At 43.4% G+C, this 24,011-nt stretch overlaps 3 protein-coding genes across 4 annotated transcripts; 1 reads left to right on the top strand and 2 right to left on the bottom strand.

The window, feature by feature from the left end:
• The first annotated feature begins 1,714 nt into the window (after positions 1-1,714).
• LOC134746305 (calcitonin gene-related peptide type 1 receptor) lies at positions 1,715-11,627 on the top strand. Of its 2 annotated transcripts, XM_063680685.1 has the most exons (7): positions 1,715-1,778; positions 5,059-5,224; positions 7,724-7,834; positions 8,994-9,094; positions 9,167-9,258; positions 10,208-10,985; positions 11,058-11,627. In XM_063680685.1, exons 2-7 carry the CDS (start codon positions 5,149-5,151, stop codon positions 11,100-11,102), a joined length of 1,203 nt encoding a protein of 400 aa, XP_063536755.1. In that variant the 5' UTR covers positions 1,715-1,778; positions 5,059-5,148; the 3' UTR covers positions 11,103-11,627. The 2 variants fall into 2 exon arrangements, with proteins under 2 accessions (XP_063536755.1, XP_063536754.1); XM_063680684.1 differs by having other exon boundaries at positions 10,208-11,627.
• A 1,631-nt stretch (positions 11,628-13,258) lies between these two features.
• LOC134746283 (actin, muscle-type A2) lies at positions 13,259-15,226 on the bottom strand. The gene is made up of 2 exons (XM_063680637.1): positions 15,081-15,226; positions 13,259-14,620 (listed from the first exon to the last, which is right to left on the bottom strand). The coding sequence occupies exon 2, from the start codon at positions 14,563-14,565 to the stop codon at positions 13,435-13,437; it is 1,131 nt and encodes a 376-aa protein (XP_063536707.1). The 5' UTR covers positions 14,566-14,620; positions 15,081-15,226; the 3' UTR covers positions 13,259-13,434.
• A 5,340-nt stretch (positions 15,227-20,566) lies between these two features.
• Positions 20,567-22,197, bottom strand: LOC134746284 (actin, muscle-type A2-like). The gene is made up of 2 exons (XM_063680638.1): positions 22,179-22,197; positions 20,567-21,971 (listed from the first exon to the last, which is right to left on the bottom strand). Exon 2 carries the CDS (start codon positions 21,914-21,916, stop codon positions 20,786-20,788), a length of 1,131 nt encoding a protein of 376 aa, XP_063536708.1. The 5' UTR covers positions 21,917-21,971; positions 22,179-22,197; the 3' UTR covers positions 20,567-20,785.
• Positions 22,198-24,011: the final 1,814 nt, after the last annotated feature.

Consider the following 24,011-nt stretch of genomic DNA (forward strand, 5'->3'; position numbering starts at 1 on the left):
ACTGAGAGCATGACCTAACTATCCCAGAATAAGAAATTTACTAATAAATACCTACATATTATGTTGGATATATTCAACAAACACCCACTATCAGGAATCGAAGCAGAAAAGATAGATCCGAATGTGATCGCCGTCTCTGTAATCCGGCTTTTCGGAAATATACGCGGACCGCTCCCACTCCGATCATACTCGTATTTATTGAGTACACAATTACTTGCCCGCCGATGTCCGCAACATTTCACACCAACACTGTGTCTCACACTCGCTGTGTGACGTTCCAATCGCAAGTCGCAACAGGCGAGTTGATAACTTGATAGCTCGGGCTACCGATGTTAAGTACATTTTGCTTTGCCGGTTGCATAATTAGAGAAGACCGGGGTCCACTAGTGGTATCACGAAAACGACTACCATTTAACTTACCCCTAGGTCTTATTGGGAACAGTCCGGTTTCTACAGGACTTTTTCCCGTAAAGCGCAATAGAGTCGGAACCGAGGAACTTGAAATCAACCTAGGTTCGAAACCACGAGCTTTGATTTATAAACCAGTTATATTACCATTACGTCACCAGCACTCAAACATATGGCTACCACAATGTACAGTTCTGTCACAAATTTGATTCACTCACTGCGAATCCACAATGAGAATACGTCAGCCTTTACTTTTCGCAACCGAGTGCATCGCTGCCTACAGGCCGAACCGTCAAGTATGACCTTCAAATACGTATACTTGTCACGCATCTCTGGCTCAAAGTGAACTGGGTGGTCGATGGTTATGACAAGACATTTGGTGAATGGATGGGCTATTGAAGAGCGGAAACCTTGACGGGTGCCGCGGGAGCTATTGTGTTATTTGTGAATTTGAGATTGCCACAACCCCATCAGTGCCGATTGTAAAATGTTCCACGCGACGATAACAACAGGATGCCTTGAGGGTGTACAATACAAATAGAATAGAATAGAATAGAACAGCAATAATTTATTCGTCAGCACACACAAATAGAAAATTATATACAAAACAGAGAAACATAAAAAAGAAAAAGTGCCACGAAATGGTCTCACCTCAGCATGTTTCTGGCGACTTCCACCAGAAATGTGTTTTCAATTTTTATTATACGCTATGAAACTTAATAGTGCTGGTGGCCTAGCGGTAAGAGCGTGCGACTTTCAATCCAGAGGTCGCGGGTCCAAATCCCGGCTCGTACCTATGAGTTTTTCGGAATTTATGTACGAAATGTCATTTGGTATTTTCCAGTTGCTTTTCGGTGAATGAAAACATCGTGAGGAAACCGGACTAATCCCAATAAGGCCTAGTTTTCCCTCTGGATTGGAAGTACAGATGGCAGTCGCTTTCGTAAAAACTAGTGGCGTAAAATGCCGGGATAACGCGAGGAAGGAGAAGCTATGCAACTTAATAGCCTTTATTAGAAGTAGCGTTCAGACATTACACTTTTGTTAATACTTTGTACAGAATAATTATTTATTTTGATTAAGTTAAGCGGTAATATTAATGCTCTCTATTTCAGTCCACGTAACTGTGTAATAAGTTCACAATTCACAACATACTTTATATTTTGACAACTTCACCAAAATATGCATGTGTTTAAATACATGTGTGTGTGCTCTAAAGATACTTCAACCTGTCCTCTAGTTAGCCGCTATTTGGCACAGGAACTTTTTTGAGTGTGGAAGCTAATTTCATTATCATTTGTTCCAGGTTGCATGCGGTGAGGGCGCGGCGGGCGGGGCAACTTCCAGCGGACCACCACCTTACTTCACAAGTAATAACTTTAGGCTAATAAATAACTCGTAAACACCCAATGGCCCCCACAATGGGGACATTTTGATAAAATCCAAAAAATTTATGGACATTGCAACAAAAAGATTCCATTCAATTATGGAACCAACGAAAAATTTACTGACAAATGCGACCAAAAAACAAAAGTATATTAGAAAACCGGCTTATAACGCTCTGCGTAACTAGATAATAAGGTGACCTGCGAGTGTTCGGCGCTGTCCCACCCTGTACATGCCATTGAAATTCTTACATACTTACTTGAATAACAATTCTGGATACTGGTAAAAGCAGGAAACTATCAAACACTGGGACATTATAATAACATTACGCTTTAGAGTGTTGTTTGGGATGCCGCGTTACTGCTGCTCGTCAACTATGTTTGCGGAGGAGCACCCTGATAGTATCGATGCCATACTTACTAAGAAATAGTACGCGTTACTGCTGAATCGTCTTCGCAACAGCTCAAACACTATTATAAACACGGCGGCGCGCGCCACCTGTTGCCACACCTTGACGCCTTCAAATCGATTCCCGTCAAATCTGTAAAAAATAAAGCATAATAAGTAAGATAACAGTCAATGAAACAAAACGACCTTTCAAAATTGCGGGTCCGAGCTCTCTTAGCCGCGATAAAAGCCTTCCCGCTAATGCTAATATTGGTCGAGCGGTCACGCAAAGGATTCAATCTAATTGTGGAAGCGTCGAATGTTCCAGGGATTATCGCTGATTATCCCGCCTCTGCCCTGTCGCCCCGTCTCTTTTTCGTCGGGACGACGAATTTAAAGTGCCCAGAGGAAATATCTGCTTTCGGCATTCCGTTCACTCCTAACATTTCAGAGAACCCATCATTCTAATTTTTTGGCTGTTTAAATAAAATAACGATTAAATTTGAGGTAGAGATTTCGACACAATGTCTCTGTTAAACAAAACTTTCACCAGAACTCTCACTACTTTTATTCTTGTCAAACATAAATATCCTTAACTTTATCACCTTTCTATGAAAGAGCGAATACATTCTAACACAAGTGTCAAAATTAGACACCTTGGAAAAACCTGTTAAAAAATAAACGAATTTTAAAGAAGCAGGAACGAGACGATAAAAAAATTTAATCTAGAGGAAGTAATTTTTCCAATGATGACCATTATTGGCTTAAAACGTTACAATAATTTTCGTTTAATGGAAATATTTACTGCTATTTTCGGGAACGCGTATAAATATTTAACAATTATATAGGTAAATATTGAAAAATTGTGCACCAGAAGAACGCTGTACCTAAGTCACAGGGCGGACACGCTATACATCAAAAATCTTTTGCGTTCCGATGTGTGAAAGGCCCGTCTGTACACGCGTCATGCGTCATAGTGTAAGTTGCTTAAAAATAGTACTGAGCGGCCGGCAAACGGCCGTCAATCTGCTGTCGCGGGGCGAGGTAATTCGATTTGGGGCGGGGCGGTGCGTGGCCGTTCCGTATGATATAATACTATTACTTACTCTGTGCCTAAGTTAAGCCCGCGTGAGCAATATTAGGAATATTGATCCCGCGAGTTACGGCACGGCAGCGGCACAGGAAACATGTTCAGGTGCTCGTGGCTCTTACTTTGCGGAATTAAGAAACTCCTACAACTCATCTAAACCGCACTCTGCATAATGGATTCATGAGTAACCGCGGAGAGCATAAACCGCCTCATTTTAATTTAACGCCTGATGTGCTTTAACGAGGATGTGCTTATGCCATTTTCGGTTACCTACCGGGTTTCAGAGTTACAGGCTTGCGGACAGATTTTCGTTAACGTCTTCAGTCCACCTATAAACTATAACTATAAACGAGGGCATGGATGTCGTGCAAGCTTGTACGTGACTTAAGTACTTCCGATAGTCGAGTGAGCAAGGTTACGTTGAGAACGGTGTTTGTTAGTGTGCACTCGCCACAGTGCGTTTACAGTGCCATGAATAACTGATTGATGACGTCCTCATTAACTCGTTATTTTAATGAAATGGGACAACTTAATGCGTATTATATACATTAATTTGTCATGTCGAAGGAGTATTTATGTTCTTGGTAGCAGGAAACAGGAAACTAGCTATCATCATCTCTACTAGCTGCGCGGATTTTTCGAACTACCCGCAGTAAGTAGGTATAGATTATTCGTTTTAGGTCGTAACGCACTAGAGTTGTCACTCGGTTGCCACGCGACACTCACTATACTACGACGGGTGTAAATCTTAAAAGTTCAAGTCAAAATGAGGCAAATCTCCAAATTTCAAAGTCGATTAATCTTTCCCATTCTGTGCACCCATTACTCATTCCGTTGTGAATTAATTTACGATTACGCTGCTATATTTGGACAATTGAAAGTCATCTGACCGGCGGATTCTGTTTGCAACATCATCAGTGGAATTAAATTAACAATGCCGTTATTCTTCGCCCTCACTTTCCGGCAAATAAAAGGAGATCCTTCTCAATTAATTGTCATTTACGCTGACTAATCCTGTTTAATTCGTTTTGGTTCATGATTACCTTCTCTCTTCTGTACCGGTAGAAGCTATAGCTACGAGTATCCAGTTATATATTGTGTGTACGAAATTATAAATAGAAGTTTTGTTACCTCTTTTTTTTATATATAGGTTCGTAAATTCACAAGGCTCCTTCCATTTCCGGCATAATTTAGCTAGCTTAAGCCGCCAAATAGCAAGTAAATTATTGTACATACTTTACAACCTTTAATATTTGTTCTTGATACAACCTCCAGTATTTTGATAAACTTCTTGGCCCTATACATAATAAACCTATCTATAAGTCCACCGTTTACGGATGCAGTTGGTGAGAACTTATTGTGGTCAACTAAGCACTGGTGGAAGGATGAGCTATATAATCTGAAGCTGACACGCAAGTAAAGCTGACACAATGTAGAGCGTATTGTCAGACGTTTTACACGTGCGGTCTGAGGGCAAGTTTTACACAAAGGGCCTACAATACATTGCGTGTCCAGTATAATAATAGCCTTAGGATGCTGTTAAGGCTGCCGAGGTACTGTAGTGCGTCAGGCATGTTTTATGTTAAAAATGTATTATGTTAAAAATGTAATCCATAAATTAAATTTTCGAGTATGTATATTAAAGGTAGTCAAATATTGGTGCGTTCAATTACGCTGATTAATGCTTACACATCCTTAACTATTGAGATCGAGGAAGGAAAAACGGATCAATCTCTTGTTGAGAGAAAAAAGAGTAAGGTTAATTATTAATTTCATTGAAATTTCAGATAGTGCCACGATGAGCCGCTAGTCGAAGGGAAGCGTCGGCTCGGCACGCCGCGCGCGACACTCGGCACTCGGCGTGACGCACGGCCACCATGAACGACCCGGAGCGCGAGGAGCGCGACAACGCCACCTGCGGCCAGCTGCTCAACAACACCGTGCCGCCGCCCGGTTAGCTCATAACCCAACAACATACCACTAACTTACTGCTGTGGCGCCACAACCCATAGCGGTTCCAGGCCTCCCACACCACAGACCGCGAGGCTAGCAGGCTGTCAAACGCCATTTCTGAAAAAGACCTAAGCGAACTCGGTGCAATGAAAACCGATCTAACGAACCGGTTCAGTTAATGCTTCATCAGACCAGACTAGATCCAAGTTTACCGGAAAAAAAACATCAATAGGTATCGTTGAAATAGCGCCATGGCTAGACCTAGACCTGAAACCAGTTTTCCATTTCTATACCTTGATCTATTGGTGGCGCCGCATATATCTCGTTTGCTCGACATATAAATACGAAACTAAGACCATGGTATAGTATCTCTGAAGAGGAGTAATGTAATGCTGATAATAATGCCATCTCTGGGTTATGCTGGACATATATTCCTCAGCCGTGGTGCCCTGCTGAGCTAAAAAGCGGTATCTCAATAGAAGATTGCATGCAAATAAGTACCTTAAATTTGAATCATAACGTTCCATTTCCAGTTCATTCGTTTTTGAGATACCGCCTTTAGCATAAGGAGGGCTGAGTGTGGCTAGATATCATTCTTGTGTGTAGATAGTAGAAAACAAAATATACCAAAACAAATATTTAAGCAGGTAACTTAATCGTATTTAATTAAATCTAGAAGAATATATTTTAACAAAAATGTTTTGATAGTGTTACTAACCTTACGTTGCAAATGAACTAGGAAACAAAATAAATTTGAAACGTAAAAGTAGTTTTTTTAATATGTAGTGCAAACACCGTACAATGACAGACTGACGTATTTAGACGAATAAAAAAACCAAATGACGTTTGGTTTGACGGGAAATTTTGAAATTATTTCTAAGTTGTTTTTTAATATAAATTCCGTTTAAACATATTTTTGGTCAGATTTATGTTAAGATATTAACAAACAGCGTTTCTTTATATCACAACCAACCTTGTAAGTTGTGTTGAGTTGTGCTCTTACTCATTCAACCAAACCAACGCAGGCAAGATGAAAAGCAATGCCGGCCGGGCCGCGCCGAATCTGTGTACCTTCTTGTATGTACATCGGTATAAGGGCAAGGTAAGTAAATTTTCGAGTTTATAATATATATACACCTCCTGAACATTTATTTATTATTTCATCTATCAAAAGCTTTGATAGAGGCTTCGGGTAAAGCATATTTATGAAATGTTGGCGATGGAACATGGAACATTGTAACATTTCAAATAACAGCCGTTGAACTAGCACCATTCTTAGTGCCCGTAAGGCCCGTCATACACGTTGCTCTGATTATCATAATTAAGATACTATTTTCCGTGCCTAGGTCTTAATCTGATAAATCAACTACAACCTGCCAAAATTAGAAAGACATACCTACATCTAATGATAAAATCCAACCACAATACGTTACCTTTGTCGACATTTTACATGAATAATATCCCGATTCACTGATTTCTTGTTACCTAACATTAAATGTGACAATAGCACACCCTTAAAATGCATGCTCAACACTTGTCCTGTTTCGCTGTAAAATAACCTTTTTATACTTTTGACAACATCTTAACTGTTAATATATTTTCAGGTATTAAAAAGCTTTCAGAATAAAGTTGCGACACGGCAGGTATCGTGCTTTTCTTCGATAAGTTTTTCGATGTTGTCAATGGCAATTTCAGTGAACCTAAAAAAGGAAAATCTACCTATGCGCTGTAACACCCAGATCACCGCACCACAAATTGTGGATAAAAAGCTTGAATGTTCTCAAAACTATGAAATATGCGACAAAAATGGATCTAAATTAAATCAAAAAAAGTTGGATCAAACTATTGAAGCTTTCCAAGTTATTTTGGGATCAAGAAGAAGAAATGAAATAGGTTGCCTCTAATTATTGTTTAAAACATAGTCAGGAAATAAATTGTTACATACTTGCTGCTTAGATATTTTCACGGAAGTGCGCTTAAAGCGTCGCTGTATTTGCATGTGTCTTAGTTACTTGGAATGGAACGTATGTAAATAAGTAGGTACTTATAAATAATATATTGTACTTGATTCAACATAAGTTTTCATTTATTTATTCTGAAAAACTGATTTATGTAGTTTTCTAAGCAAATGGAAATTGGTACGACAAAGATTACTACATAAATCAGTTTCCAATATTAAAATTGTTACATGTAGGTAAAGAACCCATAAGTACGTGTGTGTGTGTGTGTGTGTGTGTGTGTACATGTGTGCGTGTTTACTGCATATACAGTCTCATTAGTTGAGAGCAGGACCGCTAGGGGCAGCACTAGTAGAGACGTGAACGTGAAATGTCCGAGAGTTTCTTATCTATTACAGTAATAACATATACTAATCTATGACTAAGACCACGCAACTTACAATTTTCTGCCAGAGCAGCCTTCTTTCTTTTGGCTGATATAAGCACGCAAATTAATCACTCTTGTTTTAATATAACTGCTAATCAGTTTGTAATGCTACAGGGCTGTACTGCCCGGGCACGTTCGACACGTGGGCGTGCTGGCCGCCGACGCGCGCGGGCGCGGTGGCGCGCGTGCCGTGCCCCGGCTTCGTGCCCGGCTTCAGCACCGACCGTGAGTTGCTTGCAGTACTCCATGCATCAAACACTACACGCACTTCGATTGTCAGAATACACCTACTAAGAGATGATGACCCACGGTCCAGACCCAGACAACATAACGTTAACTAAAGGGCTTCTGGTAGTCCCTATTTCCCTCTTTAATTTTTTGTACTTAAATATATCATATTATCAGACGCTGATCATGAGCGGGTTCTGTTCTATAAAATTCATCTGGGATATATTTTTCTTAGGTGTAAAAGTACACAGAAGTAAGGCGTCTTAGTTTTAGATACATGAATACATTCAGTTTGGGTTACCCTCATCTGGCATAATACTGTTTGTCAGAAATACGCTTCGCATAACATGTATCGCAGAAACATTTTTAGTCGAATGATAATTTTGCATAAGAATGATGATGATGATGATGAGATTAAGATGAGAATTTTGAATGATTACTTGGCATTACTATTACCATGTATACAATGTATTTTGCAGCATATTATTTAGCAGAAGATTACTTTTACCGACTTTTGTTTGGTACTGCCGATTGGTGTTGCAGATTTTATGTACCATAATCATCCTGCAGCATACACCTATTATAGCATAATCTGCCCCCGCCAACACGAGCAAAGCGAAGCGCACTGCCTACCTTTTCTCGAAGGACTTCGTCGATTTTTGAACCCTCATAACTTGGGTTTGGATTATACTATACCAGATTTATAGGAACGTGGCTGGGTGTGTAAAAAGTACCGTTGACGGGTTAACTATATTTATTACATATTAACTAAGTGCTAACAGTTGAGCGATCGTGATTCTACATCCTTAATCTAAGGTATTTCAGTTTATCCTTAATTTACGGCTGTACAAACATAATCTGACTTGGATCAGCTCGTGAGCTAACGAATATCAAACTATCGTCACGCGCTGATAATAGGTGTTTTGCTGACCGCAAATTAAATGATACGATGCGAAAGGTAATTCTACCAAACGACATTTCTGCCAAGTAACATTATTCAATACAAAAATATGTCAAAAAACTTTCTGCAACACATCGCTAAGTGCTGCAGAAATGCTATGTGCTGGTCGTGTACAACTGAGACATTAAGCTTGCCAAGAAAAATTGCACACTGATGAACCGCAGCATACTTGACCAAACCTTGTTTCTGTTCCAGTGTTGGCGCACAAGCAGTGCACGAGCAACGGCACGTGGTGGCTGCACCCCAACACCGGCAAGCCATGGTCCAACTACACCACCTGCATCAAGCCCGAGGATGTTCGTTACTCGTAACTCTCGTATCGCTGTCATCTCTCTCGCTCGCTCGCCCACTCATGTGTTTCTGCGCAGGACATGAGCGACATCATCGCGGTCTACGAGGCCGGGTACTCCGTCTCGCTCGTCGCGCTGCTCCTCTCACTCGCCATCCTCGCCTACTTCAGGTAATCAAGAGGGATTTCCTTAAAAATGTTGTATCTATATTGTGCTTTTTAGGGTTCCGTATCCAAAGGGTAAAAACGGGACCCTATTACTAAGACACCGCTGTCCGTCTGTCTGTCTGTCTGTCTGTCCGTCTGTCAGTCACCAGGCTGTATCTCATGAACCGTGATAGATAGACAGTTGAAATTTTCACAGATGATGTATTTTTGTTGCCGCTATAACAACAAATACTAAAAATGTTACTTTGTTACTTTGATACTAAAAATGTAACAAAGTTATATTTTGGATTTTCAAGTATTTACCTATTACGTACTCTTATTCTAATTATTTATTGTGTTGACAATCCTTATTGGAGCTATAATTTTATTTCATTAGTATTGTTATTATTTTAATTTTTATTTTGATCATGATAGAAATTCTTATATTTTTAACATCAATGCAAACTTATTATGTAATTGTCTTTCATGAAATATTTAAATCATCTAATCTAAAACGATCTCTACAAAAGATCTGATCACTTTTTGACAGTGCGAGCTGCGAGCCTTACCTTATGGTTTCCTCTTAGCAACATTTTACATGAAATTATTTTGGTGGGATATCTATGTCTCTAATTAGTATGTAGCTTCAGCTTCTTATGGTACATAATTAAAAAAATACGCGAATTTAACGTTTTCATCAAAACTTGTTTTTGCTCTATTTCGTTTGTTTTATAAATATAATATAAACTAATTATAGACCTAGATTTACCTCATGTCATTGCAAGTGCAAAGTTTCATTACAATCCAACTCGTAGTTTTATAATGAGAACGAAACTCCGTTTGTATGGAAAGGTGAAATTCGGCCGAGCTTGACTGGGGAATTGGGACTCCTAACTGATTTGCATAATCGTTTATGATATCCTTGCCATGGATAATAATATCGTATCTCAATTTTATTTGCGGTTGTTTGCAGGAGCCTACGGTGCGCGCGCATAACGGTCCACATGAACCTGTTCGCGTCGTTCGCGCTCAACAACGTGCTGTGGCTGCTGTGGTACGAGCTGGTGGTGGGCGCGCCCGCCACGCTGGCCGCGTCACCGGCCTGGTGTCGCGCGCTGAACGCCGCGCTGCAGTACGCGCTGCTGACCAACTACACGTGGATGCTGTGCGAAGGGCTCTACTTGCACACAGTGCTGGTCGCGGCTTTCGTGTCCGAACGCCGCCTGCTGCGCGCGCTGCTAGCGCTCGGCTGGTTGCTGCCGCTGCCCTCCGCTATCATCTACGCAGTGCGCCGCGCCGCCGCCGACGACCCTATGTGCTGGTCGGACGACGGCGCACCGCCGCTCGAGCTGGCCGTGCTCGTTTGCGTGGCCGTGCTCCTCAACCTCGGCTTTCTGTGCAACATCGTGCGCGTGCTGTGCACAAAGCTGCGCGCGGGCGGCGGCGCGGGCGGCGCGGCAGCGGGCGCGGCACAGCCCACGGCCACGGCACTCCACGCACTGCGCGCCACGTGCCTGCTGGCGCCGCTGCTGGGCCTACAGTACCTACTGATGCCGTACAAGCCTGATCCGAGCGCCAGCTGGTGGCGCCTGTACGAGTACGTGTCCGCGCTGAGCTCCTCGCTGCAGGGGCTGTGCGTGGCCGTGCTGTACTGCTTCTGCAACGGCGAGGTGTTGGCGCAGCTGCGGCGGCGCTGGCGCGTCCTGACGTTCCGCCCGCGCGCCAACTCCACCACCAACACCACAGTCAGCGTGAGTACCCCGAAGCGCGCGCATCTACTCCGCGCCGCCCGCCCCGAGGCTGACCGTGTGCGTGTGTTGCAGTTCGTGCGGTCGACGGCGCCGGGCGCTGGCGAGGACAAGGTGTGACTGGCGGCGCGCGGCGCGCGGGGCGCTCCCGACGCCGCCGCGGACGCCGACGCCGACGCCGACGCCGAGCGCCGTCGTGCCGACTCGCGCCACATCCGCTTCGAGTGCGTGGACAGCGACGACGACGCGCCGCCGCACACGCGCCTGCTGTAGGCGTCCGCCTCCGCTCCCGCCCCCGTGCCCTCTTCTCTGCATGACATTGAGTGCTCTGTGTGGTGTGATGACTGATCCTAACTATTTTCTTGCATGTTGTGTAGTGACCTAATCTAAACCGAGTTGCGGGGACTGTTACATGTTGTATAGAATTAATGAGGTTAAACGATTACGATACAACGCAACTAGTAAGGTCGTCGCGTCGATGTCGTGGTAGTGTACATAAGGTTGTAAATAGCAAAGGGAAAAGGAAACGCTAAAGGCCCGCGACTCGCGTCCGGGTCGGTGTACAGTCACTAACGTACGTGTATAGGCGTACATCTTTTGTAAGTTTAATATTATAAATATGATTATATATACAGTGTTACGCGATTCGTTGTTTCACTTTCCTGTCATCTTCCAAGCATTTAGGTACTCTTCTAGAACTTGCGATAATATCGAGCGAGACCTCAAATATGTTTAACTAAGACGCTTTAATACCAACAATTCTACAAAGTGTATTGTGTATCTTTACAAAACTCGACGCATAACAACCACAAGTAAAATTCGAAACTTATTAAAATATTGACCGCATTCTTGCGTAATAAAATCTAAGTTCAACTGATTTCCAGTGTCACTTCCGGTTGATATGCGTATTAGGGCAGCTAGAAATATCCAGGGGCATAGACCTCTGGGTATATTATTGCACGTGACTGAAAGGTGACCCTCTACATGTATATCCTACACCGACGGTAGATAGAATGTCTAGTAGGAATAGGTATATAATTGTATTGAGCTAAATACCTCACAAAGCTAGTTCCTGTTCGCCTGGGCTATCACGCTCTAGTTGAGGCAACCTGAGCTGGTGCCGCGTGTCGCGTGCCCCTGCCGTGGCCCCGTGGCGCGGCTCGCGTGACACGACGGCACATGTGAGGGCAACAATTCACTACAGCGGGCGCAGCTTGGTTCCATTTTTATCGCCTGTCACTATGCCCGTCACTTTCGCATTTATATACTTGTTAGAGCGTGACAGGCATGGTGACAAGAGCTAAACATGCTACCGTGCTACCGCCGCAGAACTAGTTACTTCATCATTTTCAATCTTAGTTAATAAATATAAAAAAAATATAAATCTTAGTTTACAATTGCTAACTCGATATTGTTAAATCTTGGGAATTCAGTTGTCGTATTGTCCGAGACAAATTCTGAGATAAAGAGTAAAATGCAGTGTGTGAAGTGTTAAAAAAATCCGTCGCTTGAATTGCTAGTGTTCTTAGCTATGTATTCCATAAACATTGCAGATTTTTTAACAGTTCATTGTTTGAGAAAAATACTCAGGTATTTATCTAGGTTAGAATGTACTACAAGGGGTGGACAACAGATATGCCATGGTATGGTAGTCATCGGGAGAAAGTAATTTTATAGTGCTAAGTGCGAAACCTTAAGCTTCCTTAAGGTTATTAAGGTTATATTCATGCAAAGGCTATACCAATGCTGGCTTTCTTTATCGCTTTACCCTAGTTCAGAAAACGCACCGGCAGAGTTGACCGGCTGCGGTTATTTGCGGCCTATCAGCCGATCATTGGCAGCGCATCGATGTGCCGCTAATTTAGACCACTTGGATTCACGCTCTCCGTTTGATTTATTAATAGGTGTAGTAGTGTAGGCATAGGTGCCTAGTGCGCCTTGTACGGAACTCATCCGCGTTCTAGCTAAAAATATAGTGCTTAAGGTAATAATAGCGCACATTCAAGCTATGTCTTGGGAAAGCACCATGTTTAGCGACAAAGCTAGAGCTGCCAATTGTGTGGCTGTGTGAGAGCGGTGTAGCGAAAGAAAGTGCAAAATGTGTCGATGCGAATCAAAATTACCTAATTCCTCATGATTCTGACCACATTGACATTTAGTCTTCACATGACGCGTATTTATTCGGTTATCATTAGCATCGATTTATGTAAGATTGAATAGCTTCTACACAAGTTAAAGCAAGAGGGCATTCTGAAGGCTGTTAATCAATTAGGCAGTCAGTAACAAAAGTTATATTAAACAACGTAAACTTAAATTAACCCACTTACACGATAACGCAAGAGCGTGCAGACTCGACAGCGAATACAAAATAAATACATTGACGCCGAAGCGAGTATAAAGTTTAAGTAAAAGCGAAGTTGACGGCGGGGAAGGCGTTGAGTAAAGGCGGCGTCTAGAAGCACTTGCGGTGCACGATGCCGGGGCCCGACTCGTCGTACTCCTGCTTCGAGATCCACATCGCCTGGAACGTAGACAGCGACGCCAGGATGGACCCGCCGATCCATACTGAGTACTTTCTCTCGGGGGGAGCGATGATCTTGATCTTGATGGTTGAAGGAGCCAGCGCGGTGATCTCCTTCTGCATCCTGTCAGCGATACCGGGGTACATGGTGGTGCCACCGGAGAGTACGGTGTTGGCGTACAGGTCCTTACGGATGTCGACATCGCACTTCATGATAGAGCTGTATACGGTCTCGTGAACGCCACATGACTCCATGCCCAAGAAGGAAGGCTGGAACAGTGCCTCGGGGCAGCGGAACCTCTCGTTACCGATGGTGATGACCTGACCGTCGGGAAGCTCGTAGGACTTCTCCAGCGACGTCGACGCCGCCGCCGTTTGCATTTCCTGTTCGAAGTCTAACGCCACATAACAGAGCTTCTCCTTGATGTCGCGCACGATTTCTCGCTCGGCCGTGGTGGTGAAAGAGTAGCCGCGCTCCGTGAGGATCTTCATGAGGTAGTCGGTCAAGTCGCGACCGGCCAAGTCCAGGCGGAGGATGGCGTGGGGAAGGGCGAAACCTTCGTAGATGGGGACGGTGTGAGACACACCATCTCCGGAGTCCAGTACGATACCGGTGGTACGACCGGAGGCGTACAGGGAGAGCACGGCCTGGATGGCGACGTACATCGCGGGGCAGTTGAAGGTCTCGAACATGATCTGAGTCATCTTCTCCCTGTTGGCCTTGGGGTTTAACGGGGCCTCTGTCAGCAGGATAGGGTGCTCCTCGGGCGCCACACGCAATTCATTGTAGAAGGTGTGGTGCCAGATCTTCTCCATATCGTCCCAGTTGGTGATGATGCCGTGCTCGATGGGGTACTTGAGAGTGAGGATACCTCTCTTGCTCTGGGCCTCGTCACCCACGTAGGAGTCCTTCTGCCCCATGCCCACCATGACGCCCTGGTGGCGCGGGCGGCCCACGATGGAGGGGAACACGGCGCGGGGCGCATCGTCACCGGCGAAACCGGCCTTGCACATGCCGGACCCGTTGTCCACTACGAGGGCGCCCGCATCATCGTCGCACATGTTGACTGTCGCTCACGAACTCGCTTTTACTGGACAATGTACCGCGCTCTGCGTCCTGAAACAAATAAACACTCTTCTTATTTCTGCTGCCGTTTCTTCACGCTCTCTTCATGCAAAAGTTTTGTCCTACTAATTCACTTGGACCAATCCTTTTGAGGTATTGTCTCCGGATTAAAGAAGTCTCGCATCATAAGCCTTACACATAATTAATATGATGTTAAGAGTCCCTAGTCCCCAGAAGTTTTTTTTATTTTAGTTTTCGATTTTGAAAAACTGCCATCCAAAATTAGACCAGCTAATAGAACGCTCGCAGACACTTGTTTAGTTAAACACAGTTGAATAAAGCGATACGTTTTTAAAGAAAAATCCAGTGAAAAGGCACGTCACAAATATAACAGGCAGGAACTTCACTTAGGCACTTTACAGTAATTGCAATTGGTGTTTAATTGCATCATAAGATTAATCACTACTGGTAATTCATCACAAGTTACAATAAGGAAGGAGGTGACACTCACGGTGAGGGTGTCGGTCGGCGCGGCGGCAGTAGGCGGCGGCGGGTGGCGCGCCGCTATATACCTGCGCCAGCGCGGCCGCCCCCCCCGCCCCCCCCCCCGCGCTCGCCGCACCCGCGGGCTCCGCGCGCCCTACAAGGCGCTGCCGCCGTGGCCGCCGCGCGCGCCAATTGCCATTTACATCCCGCGCTGCACCCATTGTTTATTTCGGGTGCATTGTCGACCGCACTTGCGCTGATAGTAAGCTCATTTAGATAACGTCGCCGGGGACACGCGGAAATGAAGCGGCGGGCGCTATCTACAGACGGCTGATGGTTACTGATTTGCATGAAGGTACATACATACATATAGTCGTATGTTTTAAAATTTAACAACGTGTATGTAATTTAAAATCATGAGTAAGTATTAAGCTAAGGTCATGTCGAAGCAAGGTTATTTGACCGAGCGAAAACGAAGGTTTCTCTTTCAGCTTGGGCAAAAATGCTATCATAATATGTCCGGCTGTTCTCCTCGGCAGATCGCATTTCTCATTTAATTCTCGTGAAATTTTGTGAGCAGAATGCAGATTCGATACTTTCGATAGTTACATAGAATTACTGTTTGTCATAACGTTTTTTGGATAATGTTCAAAATGGCGGAAATTGGCACAAATAACTTTAGGGTATGTGTCACGTAAGACCGTTATTATGACTTCGCTGGAATTAGAACTCACTGAAGAAAGTATTTTATTTTTTATTTTATTTTTTGTCTTATCAAGAGGTCCACAACTCAGGGCCACATAGATATTTATCAGTTCGTTACAAAAAAAACAAAAAAGAAAATGCTTTGTGAAAATAAACAGTACCGTCAACCGGGGTGAATGGGGATGGCTGGGGTGAATAGGGACAAAACTTAAAATAAATTAATTTTGAACAAGCAGAAATGTCTGCGAACGATACTATTAAGCTCAGAATAAATTTAAAAGTGGAAAAAATTAATGCCTTGGGTGAATCTTTAATCCAGAGGCCGTGAGTTCAAGTCTCACTCAAGGCAGTAATTTTTTCCCCTTTAAAATTTATTCTAAGCTTAAAAACTTAAAATGTGATATACCTGACAATTTCTTAAAAAATGCCTACACAAATTGTATTATTTTATTAAAAATATTAATAGATTTTGTATGATACCTTTTGTGTTGGTATTTTTAAGAAATTGTCAGGTACATCACATTTTATATTTTGTCCCTATTCACCCCAGCCTCTCCCCTCTCTCTCCCCTCCTGTAGGTATATCCTAATAAAATGAAGAACATCGAGTTAGGTGAATTCCAAAGGGGTAATCCATTAATTACATCACACGTTTAGGGGGGGAGGGGGTCGAGAAAATGTGACATGTTGTGACAAAGGGGAGGGGGAGTCACAAACTTTGTGACGTCACTATAACTTATTTAAATTACAACAACTAACTAAATAAAAATTATTAACTAATTATTTAAATTTAACTTATTTAATTATTCGCTGTACAGTTAAATAACAAGTAAGTTCGATTACTTAATTCGATTTGCCAATTTCATTGAAAAAATGTGACGTTATTAAACGTCCTTTAAATTGATACTAATATTAATTAGGTAGTTCGATTAAGCTAAGAGCTAGACTCAAATTATTCCAATTTGTGCAAAAGGTGGGATTTTTTCGATAGCCAATGTATGAGAATTGTAAGGGGAAAATTCAAAGGGCTGGTCCACTTTTCAGCCAGGCAACATCGGGTTTCTAGGAGCCTAGGAACCCCACTATAAGGATCAGAAGTCAAACTGCGGTGCGCTATTTTTGCAAACGAACATCTCCTTGGAGCCTGCTCTATTGGTTTATATGTGAAAAAATCTTAAATGTTGGCAGGCCTCGACAGTGCGTTTCTCCAGAAACTTCCTGCCTGGCATGCACAGCTAAACTGTGGAATGGATGTGTGTGTCGCCTGCGGTATTTCCGTATCGATACGACCTTCAAACCTTTGAAAGCGCACTCCCATTTTAAATGCCAGCAACGCACTAACAACCCCTCTGGTGTTTCGGGTGTCCATGGGCGACGGTAATCGCTTACCATCAGGCGATTCGTCTGCTCGTTTGCCATAAAAAAAGCTGGTTCAAAATATATTTATAAATAAAAGCACTGATTTGCCTTTGCTATTCCGAATAATTTATGAGAATGCGTATCCATAATGCCAAAGGGCACTAAATATAAGACCACCAAAAATACTTTGGTAAGTACCCTAAATAAAGAAGTCTCACCAAAAAAAAAACTAATCACCAAAAAATAAGGTCTAAAATTACAAAAGTACCACCTGTTTAAATCACGACTGCATTTCAAATTGTATTCAAACACCAAAAATCATGAATGATCACCAAATATAATTAATGACACCAAATCTTGAAGAGCAAATTAATGCGACATTTTTACCTAACCTAAACCTACTTTTCTAAAAACAGTTCTTTTCGGTGGAGGGTTGCAGTTCTAACCTAACCTAAACCTACTTTTCTAAAAACAGTTCTTTTCGGTGGAGGGTTGCAGTTCTAACCTAACCTAAACCTACTTTTCTAAAAACAGTTCTTTTCGGTGGAGGGTTGCAGTTCTAACCTAACCTAAACCTACTTTTTTTAAAACAGTTCTTTTCGGTGGAGGGTTGCAGTTCTAACCTAACCTAAACCTACTTTTCTAAAAACAGTTCTTTTCGGTGGAGGGTTGCAGTTCTAACCTAACCTAAACCTACTTTTCTATCAGTAGTTCCTTTCTGTGCTGGGTTGCAGTCCTAAGTATTATTCATACTGATCGGTCAAAGTGATTAATTCATCTGTTTTATTACATTGTCCATGGTAGGGTGGTCATTATTCATAGTGACCGGACTTATCAAGCGTAACATATACACATGCAATGTAATGTCCAATGTAAAGGAAACCTTAATGAAAAAAAACTTTTTCGTAGAGTTGGACCAAGATAAGTCTGCAACCATTTTGAAAGCACACGCAGTGCAAGTGTTATTTTAAACGTCAAACTTCTATGAAATATTGAGGTATAAATCTCTGATTTTGCGTGGTCGGACAGTCGGACAGGCATTGGCTAGTTTTATTTAGTTCCTTGTCATACTAATACAGAAAAGTAAAATTGCCTACAGACAAGTTTAGTCTGTAAGAACAATCGTTTAAGAACAATCACTCAGACATAAACGTCAGGCGCTTACCTACTAATAATACAACTCCTCGCTGTTGAACTGCATACGGTGCCAACTACGGGACTCCTCAGACCCCTAAAGAGATTCTATAAACAGGAATGTGAAAAAAAAAAACATCTTGTACTAAAAGCTCAACACAATCTGCTTCCTCGATTATGAGCTAATAGTTTTCTGATTTTCTTTCAGTCGCTCACTTGTTTCAATTTTTTTGAGTTAGAACTCAATTACAGAAAAACTTACACGAAACTTAATTTTATTAATTTATTACTCGACTTTATAGCTGACAGGCTCGACAGTCAGCTTATCGTGCACTGGACCAGGGTGCACTCATTGGTAGCTGCGTACACATGAGTATGTAGCAGCTGATGAGTGTACCCTGGCTCCTGCCAAAATAGAAATACACTAATAATAATAATTTAAGTTTAGTTGCTTAAGATAGTATTAAGTACTAACATGTATGGACCATTATGAAGTCTGAAATAAACGAATTTTTTTTTATTACCGACTCACACTTAGCCGGTTTATAGGATTAGGTAGGTTTTCATTTCAGATTGAATAAAATTATAAACGTAACCTGTTGTTTAATTATGGTACCCAATCCTCAATCCATAGGTTACTACTATACTAGACTCAGTGATATTAACGACCTGATTCTAACTTTAATATATGTCAAAAATTTGAATTAGATACGATATGGATCGGATCTAGATCTATAGGTAATTTTTGACGTATATTAAAATTAGAATCAGGGCCGTGTTGCATTATAAACTACGACTAATAATACAAGCGGAACTCCTTTTGTAATGAGTGGAATTAGAAAAGGAGTTCCGCTTGTAGTATTAGTTGTAGTTTATTTATGCAACACAGCCGGTCCCAGGCTGTAGCTTTCCTGTTGTATATGACACTGCTAATTTAGGCTCGGTGGTTGATGATTTATTCCACCAATGCCGATGAAGCACGGGTTTTTCATTTCTTGACTCTATATCAATGCTATCGTCTTGCGTCGTATGCGGCTTCCAATTATGTGGGACTGCTTGTTTTGGGCTAATGGGACCCCAAGTGTACCCACTAAACAACCCCTCCGTCTGCCGCCATTGTGCTGTAGCGGTGGGCTGTAGGAACGCTCGCGCTTTACTTATACACCACCACCAGCACCAGTCCGTGTTTGTAGTTAAGCAGCCTACCATAAGTTAAGCAATGCTGTCCATCAGGCAGCAGCTATATGATAAGAAAACCAGTTTGGTTCTGGAAAAGAGATGAGAGGTACAAATATTTACACTGTGTTCTCGCGTAGCGACAAGTGCGACAAATATTTGTATGAGTTTTTTTTTCATGGTTGTTACGGCTGTATTGGCTGAATATGTGTAAGTGTTTTCGATTGACCTATAGGTCAATGAGAGGTCATCAGTATGAGGGGTTAAGTTGAAATCTGGACCTTAGTAAGCTTAATTCCCTTAATGCTTGGTCACCCTATACATCACATCGCACGCTTGTTGTGAAGTTAATATAGAAGATATTTAACCCCTTAGCGCCACTTACACCATCCCACTAACCTGGGGTTAACCGGTTTAACCGTAAACCCAGTGACAAATTGTATTAGTAACCAGTAACTCCAGATTTAGCCGGTTAACCCCGGGTTAGTGAATGGTGCAAGTGGCCTTGGAGACAATGACACTGGCTGTATTTACGATTTTGGCATTAATTGTCAAATAATAGCAAGTGACGTGCCCCGTGGCCTTGTATGCTGTTTACGATAAAGTCGATAAACCACCACCGGCACCGCGTGGACGGACTCCCAGCGCTTAAATTTAATAATCCAAGCAATCACACTTTACCTTCCTCACAATAGCTTCCCATTCCATCTTTTAAGAAAATGACAAGCCATTTTGTACATAATAGAGCTATAATACAAAAGTTATTTGTAGTATTTGCTTGTTAAATTGGCAGCAGCACCGATATTGCTATATGAGAGCACTATAATATTCGATTGCCGCTTCATCAATTTATTAATAGCTACCCCATATACGGGCGACGGGCGACGCGCGAGCCGCGCCGTACTCTAGTTTATCAGATAGTTAGACCAAGATAAGACTGCAACGATTTTAAACGTCAAACTTCTATGAAATTATGACGTATGCACTGCGTGTGTTGTGCTATCAAAACCGTTGCAGACTTGTCTTGGTCTAACTCTACCTAGTTATAGTTTATGCCTATTTATTCGCAAAACTAACAATATCAATTTCACCCCGGGCGAGCCCAACATGATCTACCTATCAATAATAATAAAAAATCATAACAAAAGTATAATATTTAACAAAATAAACTTAAAATAACTCACTTATACATTAACGCAACAGCGTACAGTCTCTGACGGAGAATTACAAATAAATACATTGACGCCGAAACGAGCACAAAATTTGAGTATAGGCTAACGCAAATTTTGTAATAGTTTTAGTGACACGACACATCAAACCATTTATTGCGATAGAACACCACATGACACGAAAGCGTTTAGAAGCACTTGCGGTGCACGATGCCTGGCCCCGACTCATCGTATTCCTGCTTCGAGATCCACATCTGTTGGAAGGTGGACAGAGACGCCAAGATGGATCCACCGATCCAGACGGAGTACTTTCTCTCAGGGGGAGCAATGATCTTGATCTTGATCGTGGAGGGAGCCAGCGCGGTTATCTCTTTTTGCATCCTGTCGGCAATACCGGGGTACATCGTAGTGCCGCCAGAGAGTACGGTATTGGCGTAGAGGTCCTTGCGGATGTCGACGTCACACTTCATAATGGAGGCGTACACGGTCTCGTGAATTCCGCACGACTCCATTCCCAGAAAGGAAGGCTGGAACATTGCCTCAGGGCAGCGGAACCTCTCGTTACCGATGGTGATGACCTGACCGTCGGGAAGCTCGTAGGACTTCTCCAGGGAGCTGGAGGCGGCGGCGGTGGCCATCTCCTGCTCGAAGTCGAGGGCAACATAACACAGCTTCTCCTTGATGTCACGCACGATTTCCCTCTCTGCGGTGGTGGTGAAAGAGTAACCGCGCTCGGTGAGAATTTTCATGAGGTAGTCCGTCAGATCGCGACCGGCCAAGTCCAAACGCAGGATAGCGTGGGGAAGGGCGTAACCTTCATAAATGGGGACCGTGTGGGAGACACCATCTCCAGAGTCCAGTACGATACCGGTGGTACGACCGGAGGCGTACAGGGAGAGCACGGCTTGAATGGCGACGTACATCGCGGGGCAGTTGAAGGTCTCGAACATGATCTGAGTCATCTTCTCCCTGTTGGCCTTGGGGTTTAACGGGGCCTCTGTCAGCAGGATTGGGTGCTCCTCGGGCGCCACGCGCAACTCGTTGTAGAAGGTGTGGTGCCAGATCTTCTCCATGTCGTCCCAGTTGGTGATGATGCCGTGCTCGATGGGGTACTTGAGGGTGAGGATACCTCTCTTGCTCTGAGCCTCGTCTCCCACGTAGGAGTCCTTCTGTCCCATGCCCACCATGACGCCCTGGTGGCGCGGGCGGCCCACGATGGAGGGGAACACGGCGCGCGGCGCGTCGTCGCCGGCGAACCCGGCCTTGCACATGCCGGACCCGTTGTCCACTACGAGGGCGCCCGCATCATCATCCATCATATTAGCTGTCGTTCACGAGCTCGTACAATCACAACAAAATACCACGCCCCGAGTCCTGGAACAAACAAAACAGCACTTTATACAACACTGCTGTTTCTCCACTTTTTCATTTAGTAATTTCACTAATACTTTAGAAGATTCTTATTTTAAACTTATAAATTGAAATCCTATTGGACACTTTGTTCTCGGAGTAACTGTTTAAAATTGAATTGTATCGAAATCTGGCTTGCCAAACATTAAGGTCAACTAGTGTGACACTCACGGTGTGTGGTGTGTGGTCTGCGCCGGTCTGTGAGAGCAGCAGCAACGTACCGGTATTTACCTGCGTGCGGCGCTCACCCCCGCTCTGCGGCCGCCCTCACCCGCCCGCCCTACAAGGCGTTTGGGACGACAAGCGGCGCGCGCGCCGACTGCCATTTAAGAGCATAGCCATTGCATTGTTTATTTCGGGTGCATTGTCAACGCTCTTCAACTGTGATCTCATTCAGATTGCGCGTCGGCTGACACCGGAAAGTGAATCATCGGAAGTTATCTATGGTGTGATGATGGCACCCCGTCTTATGGCATTTGACTTTACAAGTTATAGCAATGTCATCGCTCACTGCTGAAAACGAGGTCACCGTGTTGGTGTCGCCGACACCGTGTCGGTGGGTCAGGGGTGTGCAGACCAGTGTAACGGTTGCAACGGACTAGCTGTAACGGCATATGAAAACACCTTTTTACTTATATGGCAAGTATTTACGTCGACGTCTAAACGTTACCCAATAATTATTACAATTAATGTAGTTTTCATATCTCATGCTCTGAAAGTGGATCGTTATTGTTCTAAAAAGTGCGCAGAAAGTGATACGTTTCTGCTCTAATGCAGAAAAGTGATGTACACCTCTGAGTTGTGATGTACAACTCGGATTTGTTTTATCACCATAACTAAGAAGCATTTTTACCTGTCTCAGAAATGGAAGTTCTCAATTCGTGTTTTTTTTTTTAATTATGTTCCCGGATTCCGCAAAGGCGGCTGACTGACTTGGTACCTCACATTTAGAGACTCATTATTAGGTGTCACGTCAGGATCTGATAATGGGATCCTTCGCACTCCGTTGAAAATCCAAAACGTCTTACTGCCACATAAATTTCATAAACTAAAGTAATGGAATGAACGATCTACTCGACAATACTCCCATATTAAACCCGGCAACGTACTTACAACCCCTCTGGTGTTGCGGCTGTCTATGGGCGACAGTTATCGCTTGCCATCAGGCGATTCGTCTGCAGCTTGTTTGACTCATATATAATTTGTAAAAAAATAATGAAATAACAACTTTTTTACTTAATACGGTAGATCTGCCCTCTTCGTATCTATCTTTTCTAATTAAAAGGAGAAATCTATCCTCCAGTTCTGAAAGATTCGAAAGAGAATTCTACTTTAGTCCTGTTCCGTGAATTGTCCATGAATTTATATACATTTTCAGAAGTACTTTCTCAAATTTAGAACCTGAAAAAATAATCAATACCCCGTGTCTGCTGAATCTTAAGCCAAACATATATGGGAGCGAAACATTTCCTTTGCAGCTCGCCGGTAGCCGGGTGGCAGTGAGTGCACGACTGCAGTGCTAATGCCATATATGGCCGATTGGCGTCGCGCGGCGCGAATGCTGCGCTATTATTAACGTTGCAAGTAAATCACAGCCGTCGATGTCGAGACGACCTCATTATTTATATGTGGCTCGCACGACTCGACGAAATCAGTTAGCGGTATGAAATATTATTAATACTCGCTGGCCGCCGGCGCCAACTAACCAGTGGACGCCTCAGCCTCACCTTACCTGTGCAGATAGTCGCATACCTGCCTGCCCGCGGCCCACAGCATGCAGTAGCTAGTAGGGATCCCTACCGCGTTGGCTTTCTACATAATATTTACATGACACCACCCTGGAGTCCAAGTTTCAAGTTCGCCAATGTTTGTCCACGAGGGCATTACCCCGCCGCCGCCGCCGTGCGGTGCGGGAGGGCAAGGGGGCAAGGGGGGCGGGGCCGTGATTGATTAAGCGATGGCTGCCAATACGTATTGTCGTGGATTATTTCGGTCGCCGCGGTG

The sequence above is a fragment of the Cydia strobilella genome, chromosome 12 (assembly GCF_947568885.1).
Source record: "Cydia strobilella chromosome 12, ilCydStro3.1, whole genome shotgun sequence".
NCBI lineage: Eukaryota > Metazoa > Arthropoda > Insecta > Lepidoptera > Tortricidae > Cydia > Cydia strobilella.

Excerpts from the sequence above, each read along its gene's own strand:
- LOC134746284 (XM_063680638.1), bottom strand. The coding sequence starts at position 21,916 with ATGATGGATGATGATGCGGGCGCCCTCGTAGTGGACAACGGGTCCGGC.
- LOC134746305 (XM_063680684.1), top strand. The coding sequence starts at position 5,149 with ATGAACGACCCGGAGCGCGAGGAGCGCGACAACGCCACCTGCGGCCAG. Across the intron at positions 5,225-7,723 it reads CAACACCGTGCCGCCGCCCG|GGCTGTACTGCCCGGGCACG; the intron begins GTTAGCTCATAA and ends GTAATGCTACAG. Across the intron at positions 9,095-9,166 it reads CCTGCATCAAGCCCGAGGAT|GACATGAGCGACATCATCGC; the intron begins GTTCGTTACTCG and ends GTTTCTGCGCAG.
- LOC134746283 (XM_063680637.1), bottom strand. The coding sequence starts at position 14,565 with ATGTGCGACGATGATGCGGGCGCCCTCGTAGTGGACAACGGGTCCGGC.